The sequence below is a fragment of the Eumetopias jubatus genome, unplaced genomic scaffold (genome assembly GCF_037043125.1).
Source record: "Eumetopias jubatus isolate StellerSeaLion01/CBP00866 unplaced genomic scaffold, mEumJub1_p1.0 scaffold_12, whole genome shotgun sequence".
Classification (NCBI taxonomy): Eukaryota; Metazoa; Chordata; class Mammalia; order Carnivora; family Otariidae; genus Eumetopias; species Eumetopias jubatus.
This window is the reverse complement of record NW_028274818.1, coordinates 94,592,783-94,610,286: the sequence shown is the minus strand read 5'-3', so window position 1 is coordinate 94,610,286 and position 17,504 is coordinate 94,592,783. Positions and strand designations below refer to the sequence as shown.

Genomic DNA, 17,504 nt, shown 5'->3' with positions numbered 1-17,504 from the left:
TTAATACACCCAACCCTCTGCCCAACCCACCGCAGTGTCCAATGTTGCCCCCTCCTCCCCAGCAGTTAGCCTCTAGCCCCTCACCCACTCCAGGAATTCCCTGCCCTCCAGGAGGGGCCCTGAAGTTTTGGCTTAAGAGGTCTTAGCCTTATGGAAAGTAGGTGGGGAAATGGGGCTCTGTTTTTCTGAGGCTCGAAGCCAACGTACATGCCTAGTTGCCCATAGACCCGTACACGGACAGAGGATGAACCTGACCCCCAACCCGGTCACATGGGCCTCCGGCCCCAGAGCCTGTGCCACCTGCACCGTCCACCTGAGAAGGCTCTCCCCGGACCGCCCTTCTCCTCCATCTGCCTTAACACCTTCCCAGAGCCCCTCAGGCCTCAGTTCTAATAGCACCTTCCTGATGCCAGCCTATGCGAAGCTCCTGTGAGCAGGGCCCCAGAGCCCCCATTCTTCTTTATCATAGTGCCTAGCTTGAAATTATTCTGTAATTGCTATGTGATTATTTGATTCAGAGCTGTCAGCCCTATTTCACAGTGAGCTCCGCGAAGGCAGAAGGTGGTGTCTGTTTTGTCTCCTGTGCCTGGAACATAGTAGGCACTCGGGAAATATTTGTGAGATGATCGGCATTGCCATCACACTCAACACACCTCACCACACACAGATGCAGCTGCAGGCTCTATGGAAGGGCCTGAAATGGCAGGTCCGGGGCGGCCCCAGGTGTCCTGGGCTCAGACACCCGGCCTAAGGGGGGAAGAAAGGAGGAGCACAGCGGCCCCAGGACAACAAAGACGGGGCCAGAACCTGGGGGACATTACTGGTCCGGGAGACTTGCAAGACCTGGGACAGAGGGCGGTGGGGTCACATTCTAGGGAGTCTAGCTATCAAGGATTTCCACTCCCGCCTGGAACAGACACACACACACACACACACACACCCGGGGGTCTGGAAGGACTTAGGACCGTGTTAGCAAAGCTGGCGGAGCTAAGCGAGGAGGGCGGGGCTAGGGGAGGGGCAGGCAGGTAGGTGCCTTTCTCCAGGGATCCAGCACTCTGGAAGGTCTCTGCGTAGCCTGGCCCGGCTGGAGACGTGTCCTCACGGGCGACTGCGGAGACCCCAGCGTCTCCCTTCGCACCTTATTCCTGCCTTCGAAGCTAGCCTTGAACGTCTCTTTCCCCTTCCCAGCACGATTCCAGGATCCCTTCCCTCTGGGGCCGATACCTGGAACTTGCGTTTTGAAACCAGCCCTAGGTACCTTCCCTAGGGTGCCTGGTGTCTCTCCCCAGGGGCCCTGGTCCTGGGCCATGGCCCACAGGGCAGGCCTGGGGCCTGGGTGGCTGGGGGCTGTGGCCATTCTGCTTTTACTTGGATTATTCCGGTCCGGACTTGGTGAGTATTTGCGGCGGTCAGAGAATGTGGGGCTTGGGGGGAGGGGTGGTGGACATAGGCCAAGGGTATAACCCTTTTCTGGGCACATCCCTTATCCTTTATCTCGGCTTCAGCCTCCCTAGCTCCGGGCCTCTCCCTCTCCCTTCAGCTTTGGCCTCCTGGGGGGTGCGGAGTGGGGGTGGGGGACAGTCCTCTGGAGAAGTGGCAGGTGCTCAGGGGTCTGGGAACTCTGGCCTTTCCTGTTTACCCTTCCCTCTTTCTCTCTTCCTCCAGGAGCAGACGGGGATGAAGGTGAGGCTTGTGTGGGGGAGGGGAAAGGAAGGGGACTTGGATTCAGATTCCAACGGAGTGTTTCATGAGTGCCTGACCCTCTCTCCGGTAGGGCCCACTTGCCCATCCTTATTGCCTTGTGTAAATCCTCCCATTAGTCTGTAAGTTGGGGACGGTAGCCGGCATTCTCTGGAGAAAGAAACTGAGGTACGGAGAAGTGACTTGCCCAAGAGCACACAGCCACTGAGAGGCATAGCTGGGATTTTAAACCCACGTCTGAGTCCAAAGGTACGACCTTTGAGGAAAACCAACCAAGGCACACCACGCGACTCTGAGTCTGGTTTTCAGTCCCCGCTTCACTGCACACTGTGTATTCTTGGCCAGTCCCCTCACCTCCAGAATGAAGTCGATGATGTTTGTCTCCTGGGGCCCCAGTGAGGACTCAGGGAGATAAAGTCAGTGAGTGAAAGCCCTCTTGCGGCCCCGCGCGTTGCTTGGGCAGTCACTCATTAGTAGCTATTGTCGTTATTAGGAGGACAGAAGGAGGAGCTTGGCCGGACGGTTTGCTCTGCTCCGAGGAAGGTGACTTTGGGAAGGGCTGTCGGGTCCTGCTCCCAAGGGCCGCAGCCTCCGTGGGGGTGAGGCTGTCCCGGAAACCAGATGCTCAGTGTGGGAGGCCTCTTGTTTGTTCAGCACGCATCCACGACTCCGGCTGTGTGCCCAGCCCCGTGTGCTGGGCACGGGGCACTAGGAGGTCTGCTCCAGGCCCCGTCAGCGGGGAATGCCCGGATTCTGTGCTGTCACAGACCCCAGCACAACAGTTGTGTGAGGGGGCGGTGTTGGGGGTGGGGGGGCCGGAGCCCCCAGCATCGTCCAACTCAGCCAGCCCCGTGAGGGCAGCTGAAGGAGAGGCTGACGTTTGGGATCACCTCCGTAGGCAAATAGGTTTGCTGAGCTGAGTAGGGATGAGGAAAGGTGTGCTCGGCAGAGTGACCTGGATAAGCAGAGGTCTAGAGGCAAGCAAGTGTGTGGCCCAGTGTGTGTGACAGGAAGTGTCCGGAGGGATGGCTGGACTAGGTGGTAGCGTCCTGGAAGGTCGGGAATGTATCTGGAGGGCAGTGTGGAGCCAGGAAAGGATTCAAGCTGAGGTGCGACCCGATCAGATCTGTGGTTTATAAAGATCTTCTGACTTGTAAGGAGTGGACGGAACGGAAGGTAGGAGGACCTGAGAGAGAGGAAGCTGGACGAAACCCGAGCTAGGTAACAAGGACGGTGAGGGGGCAGAACCAGCCGTGCCCACTGAGCAGTGGGATGGGGCCAGAAGGGTGGCTGGCTCCCGTGAGCTCACTTCCCAAGCTCCAAACCAGATCAACAGGAAGCGGCAGGCCTGAGGAACCCGGTGCGGGGGGCCCCAGAGGGACCTGACCCTCTCCCCTTCCTCCCTGGACAGCCTCCTGTGGTGTGGCCTCCCAAGCACGCATCACCGGGGGTGCTGGCGCAGCTGCCGGCCAGTGGCCCTGGCAGGTCAGCATCACCTACGACGGCACCCACGTGTGTGGCGGGTCTCTCGTGTCTGAGCAGTGGGTGCTCTCAGCTGCTCACTGCTTCCCAAGGTACCAGCCGGGTGGTGGGGGCGGAGGGGGGCGGCGCCGGGGGGGAGTCAAAGTGGGCTAAGGTCAAAGTTCAGGGATCAGCCCAGGCCGGAGGTTAGAGTTCTTGGGTTGTTGAGTCCAGGGGTAGCAATAATTAAGTCCGAAAGGATCAGTGAGGAGTGAAGGCCAGAGGTCACGGGTCACAGGATAAAACTAATATGCAGTTTGGGATGGAAAAGGCCCTTTGCCTGGGACCAGAACCTGGGGGTGGATGGAACGGGGATCCCCAACAGGGATCAGGGAACTAGGAGAGGTCTCCTGGGTCCCAGCCTTGGCCCCTCTGCCTGCAGGGAGCACCTCAAGGAAGACTATGAGGTAAAGCTGGGGGCCCACCAGCTGGACTCCTACACCCCTGAGGCCGAGGTCCGCACCGTGGCCCAGGTCATTTCTCACCCCAGCTACCGCCAGGAGGGCTCCCAGGGCGACATCGCGCTTCTCCGGCTCGGGAGGCCGGTCACCTTCTCCCGCTACATCCGGCCCATCTGCCTCCCTGCAGCCAACACCTCCTTCCCCAATGGCCTCCAATGTACTGTCACTGGATGGGGCCACGTGGCGCCCTCAGGTGAGGTGGGCGCTGACGTCTAGAGGCATGGGGGGGGGGGTGTCCGACTCAGGGGAGGAGGCCCCAGGTAAGCATCTTTTGCTCCCACAGTGAGCCTCCTGGTCCCCCGGCAGCTACAGCAACTTGAGGTACCACTGATCAGCCGTGAGACGTGTAACTGCCTGTACAACATCAACGCCAAGCCTGACGAGCCCCACTTTATCCAGCAGGACATGGTGTGTGCCGGCTACGTGGAGGGGGGCAAGGATGCCTGCCAGGTAAATGCAGGGGGGGTCCAGTGAGACCAGTGCCTTTTGGCAGATGAGGGCCAGAGGGGCTGGCATGGCCGACCTGAGGCCCGGGGCCCCATCCTAACAGTACTCTATGGCTTTTGTCTTCAGGGTGACTCTGGGGGCCCACTCTCCTGCCCCGTGGGGGGCCTCTGGTACCTGGCAGGCATTGTGAGCTGGGGCGATGCCTGTGGGGCCCCCAACAGGCCTGGCGTGTACACTCTGACCTCCAGCTATGCCACCTGGATTCACTATCACGTGACAGAGCTGCAGCCTCGTGCGGTGCCCCAGGTCCAGGAGTCCCAGCCCGATGGCCATCTCTGTGTCAACCATCAGGCCTTCAGCTTGGCCCCAGCCTGGGGCTTACAGGGGCTCGTCCTTCTGTTGCCACTGGGCCTGACCCTGGGCCTCGTCTGCTAAGCTAGTCATCCTGGGAGCTGACCCTGCCTCCTGGACTTCCACACTGCACCCAAGGACAGATGCATGGCCCGGGAACGGAGCTGGCCCTTCCCTGACATCTTCTGGGCCTGGGGGACTGGCTCGAGCCACCCCTTCCTTCCTCCCCGGACCTGTGGGAGCCCAGAGCACCGTCCTGATCTTTGAGCCCTCTCTTCTGGGTTCGTTCTTTGGGACTACAACCCACAGTCAAAGAGGCTTTACTACCTGTGGTATTGGCTAGAACCTCTGGCCACCTCCACCCGCTGGCTGGGCTCCTCTGGAGCCCCTGAGGACCCTTAACGATGAAAACGAGCCCTGGCTCCCCGCTTTGTTTCCAGAAGATTGGGTACCTGCCTAGTTAATTGCTGCTGAAGGGCTGGCTCCAGCACCCTGAGCGCTCCTTCTGCCTGATGAGCCCCATCCCTTCACCCTCTTCCTGTCTCCTGAGCTGGGGCTGCCTCCGGGCAGCATATTCTTAAGAACAGAAAAGGCCCCAGTCTTGCCCCATCGGCTGCCATGCCCTCCTTGAAGCCCGACTCCTAGACTCCGGAGGACTGAGCCCCCACTGGAACTGGGCGTGGGCTTGGGCCTGGGGTGAGGGACGGAAAGAACAAGCAGGAGTGAAATGTTTTGAGCACAACTGGCTGTGCGTGACATGTGCAGCGAAGAACATCAGCTCTTGGCCTCTCCCTCCCACCTCCAAAGTCCAGAACCACTGGCAGAACTTACTTTATTAAAAAAAATGACGAAACAGGTCTGTACATATTTACAGGCGGGGGGAGGGGGGCAGGGAGGCACGGGTCCAGCAGCAGGGGCGCAGCCCACTCACTTCTTGGAGAGTTTGACTTGCTTGTGCTTGGGGGGCGCCCACTTGAGACAGACCGAGTCCACTGTGGGGAGAGAGGCATGAGAGGCAGGGCTGGGCCTCTGGGCCCGGGCCAGGTTTCACCTCTAGGCGAGAACAAGGGCATACTGAGTCCTGGGGAGGGGGCAGGGAAACCTTGGGAATGAGGAGCCTGCCCCAGGCTTCCGTCCCAGGAGCTGGTCGGACCAGTTTGGGATCATGTAACAGTCAAAAGGTAGCTTTGGCTCCCAGTAGATCTTAACACCTACCCCCTGACCACACACACCCTGGGCAGCCCCCCACTTACCTGTTATGGGTGGTTTCTTATACTGGGCACTTTTGAGGTGTTCTTCTACCAGCTTGGGTGTGACACAGATCACATGCTGGCCCTTCCAGTACTTGACCATGTTGAGGGACTGTAGGGTGCTGATGATGTCATTCTGGGTGATGCTAGTCATCTGGCTGCAGAAAGGGATTAGCACGGACGTTGGGGAGAGTTCCCTTGTGGGGTCGGACTGGGACAGCAAAAGGGGACAAGGACATGGGATCATGGCCAATCTTGGAAGAGTCCTTCCCTCTTTAAGGGTTCCAGGGCCCTCACCTAAGGTCCTTGATGGATAGTGTGCCCCGGAAGTCTCGCAGAATCTCCAGCAGGACCCAAGACCAGTAGCTGCGGTAGCTGAGCTTGCCCAGGTCGGACAGCGGCTTCTCAGGGGAGCCGACCGTGCTCTCTAGCTTGGAGAGCTCGTAACCTGGCGGCGGTGGAAAGGAGGGTTCGGAGGACCCTGCCCCGCCCTGGCGCCTCCCCCCCTCCCCCGCCATGGCACCCCCACCACAGCTGCCCCTTCCTCCACAGGCTAGGAACCACTCACTGAAAGCAATGAGGAATTTGCCATAACCACGGCGCTGGTAGGGGGGCAGGGTCAGGATGCAGGCCACATTGTTCCCATCTGGAGACTCCTTCTCCTACAGGGATGTGTGTGGTCAGGACCTCTGGGGAGGTTCGGCCCCTTCTGCCGGTCAAAGTCCCCACCCTCCCTCAACCTGGGCTTCCCAATCCAGCACCTTCGAGAAGTAGCCAACGATGTGGGCCCCCTGCCTGTCCACCTCAGTCAGGATGTAAAAGACGAAGGGCTCCACGTCAAAGTACAAGGTCTTGTGGTCCAGGAAAAGCTTGGCGAGCAGACACAGGTTCTGACAGTAAATCTGAGGGGCAGGGGAGGTGGAAGCAGGCTCAGGGAGCAGGTATAACTCCCCACCTAGCTTCTCGGAGGCCTGGGCAGCAGCCGCCACCCGCTCTGCAAACGCCCGCCTTCAGAGAGCAGCCAATGCCGAGCCGCTGAGAAGTGCCCCCCCCCCCCGAACAAGAGCGCTTAGAACCGAAAGGAGTCTTACAGTCATTTTCTGGATGGACAGGGAAACTAAAAACCAGAGAGCTCGATTAATCAGTGACCGCTTCTCCCCCAACCCCCGTGCAAAAAGGTGAGTTGCTTTGTTTTGTTTTTTTTAAGATTTTATTTATTTATTTATTTAGAGAGAGTGTGTGTGTGCGCGAATGGGGCGGGGGGGGGGGGCAGAGGGAGATGAGAATCCCAAGCCGACTCCACACTGAGTGCAGGGCTGGATCTCATGACCCCGAGATCATGACCTGAGCCAAAATCAAGAGTCAGACACTCAACCGACTGAGCCACCCAGGCGCCCCAAAGGTGTCTGTTTAAGTTATAGCATGGAAACAGGAGTCATGGGCAGGAAAAGCTCTTTTTTTTGTTGTTGTTTTAAAGATTTTATTTTTATGTACTCTCTACACCCAACATGGGGCTGGAACTCACAACCCCGAGGGCAGGGGTCGCACGCTCCACCGACTGAGCCAGCCAGGGGTCCCAAACAGTTACCACTTCTGAGTGCTAAATAGGAGTTCAATCTTCAGGGACATTAACTTTTAGGTTTCAGATCAGGAAAGTGAGGCTCAGAGGAGCTAAGTGGCTGGTGTAAGGCTCCATGGCTGGTGAGTGCTGGGGCAGGATTCAAACCGGTAAGTGCGTTCTGTCTTATCCGTAGCTGTATCCCCAATACCCAGCACGAGGCGAAGCATGAAGCCTGGTGCTTGGTAAATGTTTGCTGGATGGATGAGCTTTGAGCCTGATTCCAAAGCCTGAGTGGTCTGCCCACTTGGCCACACGCTTCTGCTGGGCCTCAGCAGCCTCCTTGCTGTAGGCCCAAACACCTACCCAGGCTAGAGACCAATATCAGGACGGATAATGAGACCTTGATGTTGGCTTCATGGCACAGATCAGGAGACCCTCTGGTTTGTGACACCTTTTACATCCACTCTTATTTGACCCAACAATTGTGAAGTCCGGCATTGCTAGCCCATGAGGAAACTGAGGTTCCGGGAAGAGGCAGTCCCTGGCCGAGGCTTCAAAGTTAACAGGGTAGAGTTAGAGAGAACACCCACGTCTCCTGCTAGAGCCCTTTCTGCCACTCCCCCTGTTCATGCTCAGAAAGGCAAAGCACGGGGACCCAGGCCAGGCTAAGAGCCAATATTCCCCTTGAGCTATTTACCTCAAGGCTGGCTGAACTCAAGGAGGTCACCAATAATAACAAAGGCCTATGTTTACTAAACACCTACTTGATGCCTTAAGTACTTGACATTGCTCATTTGTTCCACCAACAATCCTATTAGGTAAACATAACCATGACTCCTGTCCTACAGATGAGGAAAGAGGAACAAACAGCGTTAAGTCACTTGTCCACAGTCAGCTAGTCAATGACAGCACTGTTTGAAGCAAGAGCCACCTCAGAAGCCTGCCCTCTAGGCCTTACCCTCTACCGTCCCCTTCCCTGGGAAACAGGGACATTTGGTCAGAGCTTCCCAGACTGACCAGGCAAAGGCCAGGTGCTCAATGGCAGCAAAGCAAGGCCCCAAATGCCCCACCCTGCCCCACCAAGGTCCTCCTGCCAGAAACAAGGAACTCTGCGGCCAGAGCTACCCAGCTCTCTCGCAGCAAGTCACACAAAGCCGTCCCCTCCCAGGGAAGAAAACTTTCCTTCAGGCAGAAAGAGAAAGCGCTTCTAGAAGCAGCCTCAGGCATGACAATCTCTACTCTGGGCCAGGACTGCCCCAACCTAAGCCACCCCATCAGGAGGAAAGTCTTCAGGGACAGAACAGAAACCCTGTCCCCCAGGCTGGCGCCCCAGAGCCGGGTGTTTACCGGGCACCAACCACAGGCCAAGCGCCAGGCTAAGCATGACCTCACAGGTCTCTCCCGGGTGGGGGCTTGTCCTCAGGCTGGCCTCTACCCTTCAGCGACAATGAGGATCATCCAGGAGGTGCTTCCCCCCACCTCCCCACAGCACTTCCGGCCCCCTAACTCACCTTGTGGTCTTTGCCGTCGACCTCATACACAGAGATGTTGCTCTTGCGATAGATCTCCTTCCCGGGGGGCTGCCGCCACTGACACTGGCCCTGGGGGGTGGGGACGGGGAGACAAAGGCTTGAGACCTTGAGGTTTTCTGCTAGGTGCCCCCATCCCACCCTGTGTGGCTTGCAACAGGTCTCTCTTCTGTTTCCCCATCTACAGACCCTGGGCTCCGTACTTCACCTACATCACGTAAGCCTCCCAACTACCTGAGGAGACAGAGCCTATTTTACAGATGAAGAAACCGAGGCGCAGAGAGGCTAAGTAACTGGCTTGAATATCACACAGCTAGATGGTCTCAAGTTCAGGCCAGCCTAGCTCTGGAGGACTCTGGAGGGCTCTCATCCATGACACTGGCAATCCCTAAACCGCACACATTTGCCTCAAGTCACGCCCTCTGGGAAACGCCCTGCTGCGCTAGCCTGCGAGCCCCCAGCACCCCACCCCCGGGCCACCCCTGCCAACGCCTCCCATCCGTCCCCACCTTCCAGCCCCATTGCTCAGGGGCTACGCTCACTTCCTCTTTTGCCCCGAGGAACCTCGCACTGGGCTGGCCTCGATAAACATGTAGTGTCTGGGGTGACCTGAGGAGGTGGTAAGGGCGGGGATTACCGTCCCCATTCCACAGAAGAGGAAACTGAGGCCTGGGGGAAGGCAGCGAGTTGGCCAAGGTCACACCAGCCGAGGCAAGGCCAGGCCTAGAACCCGGGTCTCTTGAGCCACGGGCAGCTTTTCCTTGGACTCAACTCCGCTGGACCTGTCTCTCTTCCCTATCCCTGCTGCCTCGGGCCCGCAGCCTCCATGGCCGCCTCTCTCACCGGGCCCAGCCGGCCCAGGCTCACCAAGTGGAAACGGTAGCTCTTCTCAAATTTCATGTACTTGAGGCAATACTCGCAGAGCCACAGCTTGGGCTGTTTCCCGTAGTCTTCAGGGAACGGTGAGAAGTACCAGGCATCGATCTCGTAGTTCCCGATGTGGATCTTGTCCACGTACTTCACCTTGGTGATCTGTGAGTAAGGTGGGAGCGCAGGGCAGTGGCTGGCTCAGTCGGGGCAAGGGAAGGCGGCCGAGGGAGCGCCCGCGGGCAGGAGCCCGGCCCCTGCTTACCGCCTCGTGTTCCTTCTCCAAGGCTGCTGTGGTGGGGTCCATCTCTGCGTAGGTCTGGGCAAGGACAGAGCCGGGAACAGAGGTGAACAGAAGTGGTGCTCAAGCTGTCCCTCCCCTGAACCAGAGCCCGGTGCTTCCCTCCTATCTTCCAGACCTCATCCCCCGGATGACACTAATAACCGCACGAACAGCTAACTTGTTTGACTCGGTTTTGAAGCTGGCTGGGCCAAGCTCCTCTCCTGCCTTCCCACCCACCCACCCACACATCCCTGATGCCCACGTTTGGACCTTTTGCCAGATGAACAGGGCTAAGAGCAGGAGGCCCGCTTCCAGTCCTTGGGCTATACAAAAGGATCAATCCAGCTCTGCCAAAATTGTCATGAGGCAGATGAAGAATGGATCTTCTCTTCCGTGCCCATAGCAGGAACTGGTGCTGGACTCCCCAGCGTGACCTGACCTCTTTCCTGAGCACCAGGTCCAGGGAGCTGCCTGCTCTCGAGGTCCCTCCCGCAGCCACATCAGACTCGAGGTGTCCGGAAAGGAACTCAACCCGTCCTCCCTGCAGACCTAACATCCTCCCGGGGTCCCCGTCTCACTGGGGGCATCACCTTCAGTGTAGCTCCTCCTCCTCTCAGCCTGGCATTCAATCAAGGGCCACGGTCCGTCAGTTCTACCTCCCTGATGTCTCTGCAATCGGTCCCTCTCTGGAACTCTCCTCTGTCCAACTCCAAAGAGCCACTGCCACCATCTCAAGTCTGGACCATTAACGACGCCTCCGCAGATTCCCAGCCTCCAGTCGCAGCCCCTCCACGTCTACACTCTCAAGGCCCCTCTTTCTGTGGCCTTCGTGCTGTGAGCATGCAGTTCCCTCTCCTTCGCCGCCAAAAAACACTTACTCAACCTCGAGCAGAGCGTGAGCCAGGGGAGTGTGAGATGAGGCAGTTTTGTGAGCCATCGTGTGTAATCATTTTTTACTGGGCTCTTTCCTGTCCTTCAAGGCTTCGCGCCCGGCCCGCGCCCTGCCCGTCCCCTCCCGGAGACCTGACTGAATTCTTCCGACACACAACACACCCTCTCCTTTCCAAGTCGGGAACGCGCTGGTTAACAGCAATCCCCTCTGACTGCTCCCACTTAGTTTCCCTGATTTTCCCAAGTCCTTAGAAGGCAGAGACTAGAAGTCATGTCACACTCCCAGCACATCCTGTTCCTCAGCCAGACTCTGTAGGAGCAACCAAGCACAGCCTGATAATGGAGAGAGGGCCCAAGAAGGCCTATGACCTACACCAGGGGAGACAGCAGCCTCGCCCTGCAGTTGAGAAGGGAGGAAAGAGTCAGCATTTTACCCAGACCCCCTTCCACAAAGCACTTTGCTTGTCTGGCCTCATGTAACCGTTTCGGCCACCCTGAGATGTAGCCTTTTTATTTTGATTTTACAGAGAAGTAAATAGGCAGGGAGAGGTGAGGTCACCTGCCCTTGGGGACTAGCTAGCTGCCATTTATTCCAAGTGCCAAACACTCCACAGGCAGTATTTTCTTTAGTCCTCACAAAGCCCCTGAGACAAGAGTGCTCATTATCCACACTGCACAAAGAGCGGCAAGGTTACAGAACTGGTACCCAGCACCATTGAGCACAGGACCCTGGTTGGTCTAACTCCGAGCCTAACCCCTGCAAAGATGCGAGAAGAAAGATTTTCCTCCTCATGTGCCTCTTTAAAAACCCACTTCCCAACTCTCATAAAAGACAATCCTCTTCTGCAAATGCATTAAAGAACTACAAAAACACTACTTTTCTTAAATGCTGCAATTTATTTAGAATTAAACATTAATTAGGCTCCGAAGAACCTTGCTGATTATTAACTCGCCGATTATCCATCCTTTGATTTTATCACCTCTGGCCCATTGTCATCCGCCCTGCCAACTACCAGCTTCGATGTACATTTTTAAGACTTAAATTTGCCAGCGCAACCTGGTCGAGGAACTAAGAGAAACTTAGACCTGGCCACGTGTGGCTATGTGAATTCGTTAAGTTGAACACAAAATGAATTTTTAGCCACACCAAACACATTTCAAGTGCTCGGTCACCACATATGGTTAGTGGGGCTACTCGATCGGACAGTACAGATATATTTCCACTAATCACAGGAAGGTCAACTGGACACTGCTGCCTTAGACCCTGAGGGGTCTTTCTAGCTTAGGGTATTTCAGATTTTTTTTGAAATGCAGTCAGCACTGTAAACCAGTTGACCTATCTGTGTATACACAGTACATGTATCTGTACTTGAAATAAAAGCTTCTCACAAATAATTCTTACCTTTAATAAAGGGCAACGTACTGTGGTATTGCCTATCTTACCCTATTTCTTTCTTTTTTTTTAAAGCAGGCTCCACACCCAGCGTGAAGCCCAACGCGGGGCCTGAACTCATGACCCTGAGATCAAGACCTGAGCTGAGATCGAGCCGGACACTTGACCGACCGAGCCACCCAAACGCCCCATATTTTTATTTTATTTTTTTTAAGTAATCTCTCCACCTAACATGGGGCTTAAACTCACACAACCCCGAGATCAAGAGTTGCATGCTCCACCAACTGAGCCAGCCAGGCGCCCCTCTCTTTCATTTTTAAATTTAAAAGCCTGTTACAACCCACTGAGCTAATTTGGCTATGCCCCACAGCTGGAAAAAACATTGGCCCAAAGCACACAATGAGCACTCAGAAGGAAGACGTCACACTGGCTGAAACTAATGAATGTCTAAGTGCTTGAGAACTCAATAAACCCCGGTCTCATCTACACTCCCCATTTTACAAATCAAGAAACTGAGGCTCAGAGTGGGGGGAAATAACCCCCAGGGGTGGCATGGGTTGGGGAAAAATACCCAGGTTTTGGATCAAGAAGGATCCTTCCAGGTTTTGGATCAAGTGGCCCAAGTTTCCAGGACGTGGCAAAGTCATGGTTAAGGGCTGGTGCCCTGAAGTCGGACAATCCAGTTGGCAAATCTAATTCCTGACCAGGTTCTTAAACCTATCTGTTCTTCCCCTATAAACTGGACACAATAATGATGCTTACCTCACAAGGTTGCTGTGAAACTTCAGGGAGATCATGTATTAAAATACTTAGCCTAAAACTTTGGCTCACAAGCCAATAAATGTTTGCCATTATTATTCTAATTCCAGCCCACCCTTTTACTAGCTGTGTAACCTTGGGCATGTTACCTAACCTCTCTGATCCTGCTTTCCCACCTACAGAAACCATTATCCCCGTGGCACTTTAATTGTTAGGAAGGATATGATGAGCTTATATACGTGCAGGACTCAGCACGGTGCTTGGCAGCAGCAAGTGCCCAATATCATTCATTCTCTTCCTTCCTTTTGGACTTCAATTCTTTGTCTAAGGTGGCACAGCAAATAGGAGACAAAGGAGGCTAGTGGTGCAGGAGGCCTGAGTTCCAGTCCCAGCTGTGCCATTTCCTGTGAGATTGCAGCCAAGTGCTTGCCCTCTCTGAGCCTCATTTTTCTTCTGTGAAGAATATTTGACAAAACACAGGTAAAGTCCCTGACACACCGTAGGAGCTTTAGAAACGGGAGCTGCTGTGGTTTGGGCACTGGGACTCAAGGGAGCTGGCAGAGGCAGCTGAGCCTCCTGGGGCCTTGGAGAAGGGGAGGGGGCCCGGACCTTCTGCACGTGGTTGATCTCATCATGCTTGCGCTTTTGGTTGCGAGTGATCTTGCGCTCAGGCTGCTCAGCCAGCTCGCTCAGGTACTTCTCTGAGTTCTTCTGCACAGCATCTTTTACTGTCTTGGTCAGCGCCAGCCGGTTCTTGTCTACCCATTCGTCCAGTCGCCGGTTAACTGTGAGGATGGGCCATGAGGGTGCTGCCCTTCCACCCCTCTCCCCAACCCCCACCCAGGCCCGATGCCCCCAAGTCACTCACAGCCCACGTAGTGTACATAGAATTCCTCTCGGCCCTCCTGGTCATTCACTCGAGACTGAATCACTTCAGCAGAATCTGTGAAAGAAAAAGGCTAGGATCATCAGGAAGGCAGACAGGGATGGGACAAGAAGGATCCTTCACACCGAGGAGCAGTTTTCAGATGCCAGGGCCATACATAGGCTAACATCACCTGCCTACATCTGCCATTCCATCGATCACTGCCTGTGAAGTGGGCCAGGTTGGAGCTGTTACTCTTACTTTGCAGATGAAAAACTGAGACTTACCCAGGCTCACGTATTTGAAAAGTGCTAAGAAGCTAACACTTAACTGGGTTTAAGTCTGGCTTCAAATTCAATGCTTGTGTTATACTCAGTTGTTCATTTGTTCAGGAGTCATGAGGGCTGGCTCTGGGTTTATATATAATCCTAGCTCCCCACTTCCTTTATTTAACGGCAAATTATTTTGGTTGAGCCTCAGTTTCTTCATCTACAAAATAGGGATAATAGTGCCCACCTCAGAGGGAGAGTCAATGCCTCTAAAGCTTTTTTAGCATAGTGCCTGACAACTGACAGACCATTCAACAAATGAGTAAGGCAACCACTGCGTGTCTGGTCCTATGCTGTGTTATTGCTGGGTAGAGAGGACATTGCAGTGAATCACAAGATGCCCTGCCCTCCAGAAATTCCCACTTTGATAGGGGAAGATGCAGACTGACAATGACAACATAATGTCACATATACCATGGCTGACTGAGGTATGAAGAAAATGTTGCAGGCACATACAGAAGGGAACGACTCACTCTGCCTGAAGGAAATCAGCAATGGCATCACAGGAGTTATGGTATGTTAAAAGGTTGAGTAAGCGCTAGCCAGGTGAACCAGGCAGGAGAAAGGGAAGAAAGGGCATTCAAAGCAGCGGGCACAGGCGGTAAAAGGCATATGGTCTTCAGTGGGTACAATGTGGTCTGCTCCGGCAATGGCCTTTGCTAGGAGTGGCTAGAAACCAGAGAGGTCACAAAGATGCACGCCATTCTAAGGAATTCGGGGTTTATTCTGAAGATGGGGGGGGAGGAAAAGGGAAGCTCGTTTTTGTGTTTCCGTAGGTCCTCTCCGTTGGCAGTTGTAGAAGAGGGCTGGAAGAGGAAGTCGCAGAGACAAGACACACCAGCAAGGAACCACGGTTTTGTCTGAAAAGGCAATGAAGCCTAAGATTGGACAAGCAAGTGGAATGGGAGCCCTACACAGCATTAGAAGAACTCGGTGACTGTGGTGACTACTGCGGTTACGAGGCGGCGCCCGGGAGATCCCGAAACTCCGCGTTCTTCCCTCAAGCTCCGCCCTCACGACGCCCAGCCCCTGAGAGAACCCGCCTTCAGACCCCGCCCCCTGGCCTTGGGCCCCGCCCTCACGCCAGGTGCTGTCCGGGCGTCGGCACAGGTACGTTTCTCCGATCTCCACGGTGACTTCCGGCTCGCCGCGCGCCGGGGTCGGGGGAGAGACGCGGCCCGGGGATGGGGCGGTCCCCTCGACCGCCGCATTCTCCCCGGGCCCGGGATCGCTCTCCCCCGCGACCCCTGAAGCCGCCGCCGCAACCGCCGCAGTTGCTCCCTGTGCCGCCATCGCTGTAGTGGAGATGACGCCAGAATCCGGCGCCACGCAGCCCTTTAGTTCCGGGTCAGCGACGCGTGGCGGAGGCCGCTACCGGCTTGAGGGTGGGGTCTGTGATGTGGGAAGAGCTCATTGGTTAGTGCGGCTTTCCAACCGCCCCCGCCCCCCCCGGCCCCCGGACAAGTTTGACCTTTCTGTGCCAATTGCCCTGGAATTTTTTTTTTTCCGTCTGGAAATATGGCTGAACCCCCGAGTTGAAAGAGGAGGAAGACTTTCCTGATGTGATGACTCAGCCCAATCTTTTTAAAGGGCCCGGTACCCGAGGAAGCCAGGATGTGCCACTTACCGGAGGCGCTGCCCCCACTTCACCCGGTACCGGGCGAGCCAGAGCGGCCTCCCTGGCTGCCTGGCTTAGGGCTTTGAGCCTGGAATTAACACCCACCCCCGCGCCGCCCGTTTCCGCCAGACTAACCCAGATCACCCCTTTTATAGAGATTGAGGGAGCTGCCTTCCTTGTTCAGGGTGAGGGAGACAGGACGTCTGTTGTCCAGGGATAGCGAGTAAATTGCTCTCATAGAATGAAACCTTTCTAAAGAAAGGACCAGGTCCCCTACAACAGACATCCCTTTAGGGTGTCAAGCTAGTCAAAGGCAGTGGGACATACTGGAGAGCGTCTCGGGCTTAGTGAATGAGGAATCCAGAGTTCTGACCCTACTCCGGGTAAATTGTACAAGGGTGTCCATCCTCGGAGCGACCGTAAAGGTTAAATTACATATAACTGTATAATCCATATAGCTATATAAAGGGTAAGCCATATATTTACCTGTCTCTTTACTGTATATAAGTGTGTTGCACAGTGTCAAACACGGTAGGTGCTCAATAAACATTCTTTTTGGCCATTCTCTGAATCTTCTTTGACTTATAAATTGGTTACTGGGATTAAAAGCAATTCTAACGGGGTGGAATGTTCAAGGCCTGAGGATGGGGCTCAGGTTTCAGATCAAGAAATAGTGGAGTTCGTTGGGGGTGAGGTGATGGCAATGGGAAGCACTGGTAACTTGGCTTTGGGGAAATTAAAGAATTGGGGGGAGAGTGGGCAGTGAATGCCAAGTGTCTGGCTGCATAAGAATCCAAAGAAATAAGTCAGGCAAGAAAAAAAAATTGCAATGCCCTGGGGCGCCTGGGTAGTGCAGTTGGTTAAGCGTTGGACTCTTGGTTTTGGCTCAGGTCATGATCTCGGGTCATGAGATCGAGCCCCATGTGAGGCTCCATGCTCAGCACAGAATCTGCCTAAGACGGTTTCTCTCTCTCCCTCTCCCCGGCCTCACCCTCTAAAATAAATCTTAAAAAAAAGAAAAAAATTCCAGGGGTACCTGGGTGGCTCAGTTGTTAAGCTTCTGTCTTTGGCTCAGGTCATGATCCCAGGGTCCTGGGATGGAGCCGTACATGGGGCTCCCTACTCGGTGGGAAGCCTGCTTCTCCCTCTCCCACTCCCCATGCTTGTGTTCCCTCTCTCACTGTCTCTCTGTGTCAAAAAATAAAATCTTTAAAAAAAATTCCAGGGGCGGGCGCCTGGGTGGCTCAGTTGGTTAAGCGACTGCCTTCGGCTCAGGTCATGATCCTGGAGTCCCGGGATCGAGTCCCACATCGGGCTCCCTGCTCAGCAGGGAGTCTGCTTCTCCCTCTGACGCTCTTCCCTCTCGTGCTCTCTGTCTCTCATTCTCTCTCTCTCAAATAAATAAAATCTTTAAAAAAAAAAATAAAAATAAAAAAAATTTCAGGGGCGCCTGGGTGGCTCAGTTGGTTGGGCGACTGCCTTCGGCTCAGGTCATGATCCTGGAGTTCCTGGATCGAGTCTCGCATCGGGCTCCCTGCTCAGCGGGGAGTCTGCTTCTCCCTCTGACCCTCCCCCCTCTCATGTGCGCGCTCTCTCTCTCTCTCTCATTCTCTCAAATAAAATAAAATCTTAAAAAAAAAATTCCAATGCCTTCTCCCACTCCCCATACCACCCCCCA

At 55.2% G+C, this 17,504-nt stretch overlaps 2 protein-coding genes across 2 annotated transcripts; one reads left to right on the top strand and one right to left on the bottom strand.

The window, feature by feature from the left end:
• Positions 1–1,307: 1,307 nt before the first annotated feature.
• PRSS8 (serine protease 8) lies at positions 1,308–4,565 on the top strand. Its single transcript, XM_088017118.1, has 5 exons — positions 1,308–1,392; positions 3,113–3,275; positions 3,605–3,876; positions 3,967–4,133; positions 4,257–4,565. Exons 1-5 carry the CDS (start codon positions 1,308–1,310, stop codon positions 4,563–4,565), a joined length of 996 nt encoding a protein of 331 aa, XP_087873244.1.
• Positions 4,566–5,299: 734 nt separating this feature from the next.
• Positions 5,300–15,521, bottom strand: KAT8 (lysine acetyltransferase 8). Its single transcript, XM_028110117.2, has 11 exons — positions 15,291–15,521; positions 13,883–13,957; positions 13,624–13,799; positions 9,954–10,007; positions 9,689–9,853; positions 8,804–8,893; positions 6,493–6,633; positions 6,300–6,393; positions 6,029–6,179; positions 5,735–5,889; positions 5,300–5,473 (listed from the first exon to the last, which is right to left on the bottom strand). The coding sequence occupies exons 1-11, from the start codon at positions 15,499–15,501 to the stop codon at positions 5,409–5,411; spliced, it is 1,377 nt and encodes a 458-aa protein (XP_027965918.1). The 5' UTR covers positions 15,502–15,521; the 3' UTR covers positions 5,300–5,408.
• Between the last annotated feature and the right edge of the window lie 1,983 nt (positions 15,522–17,504).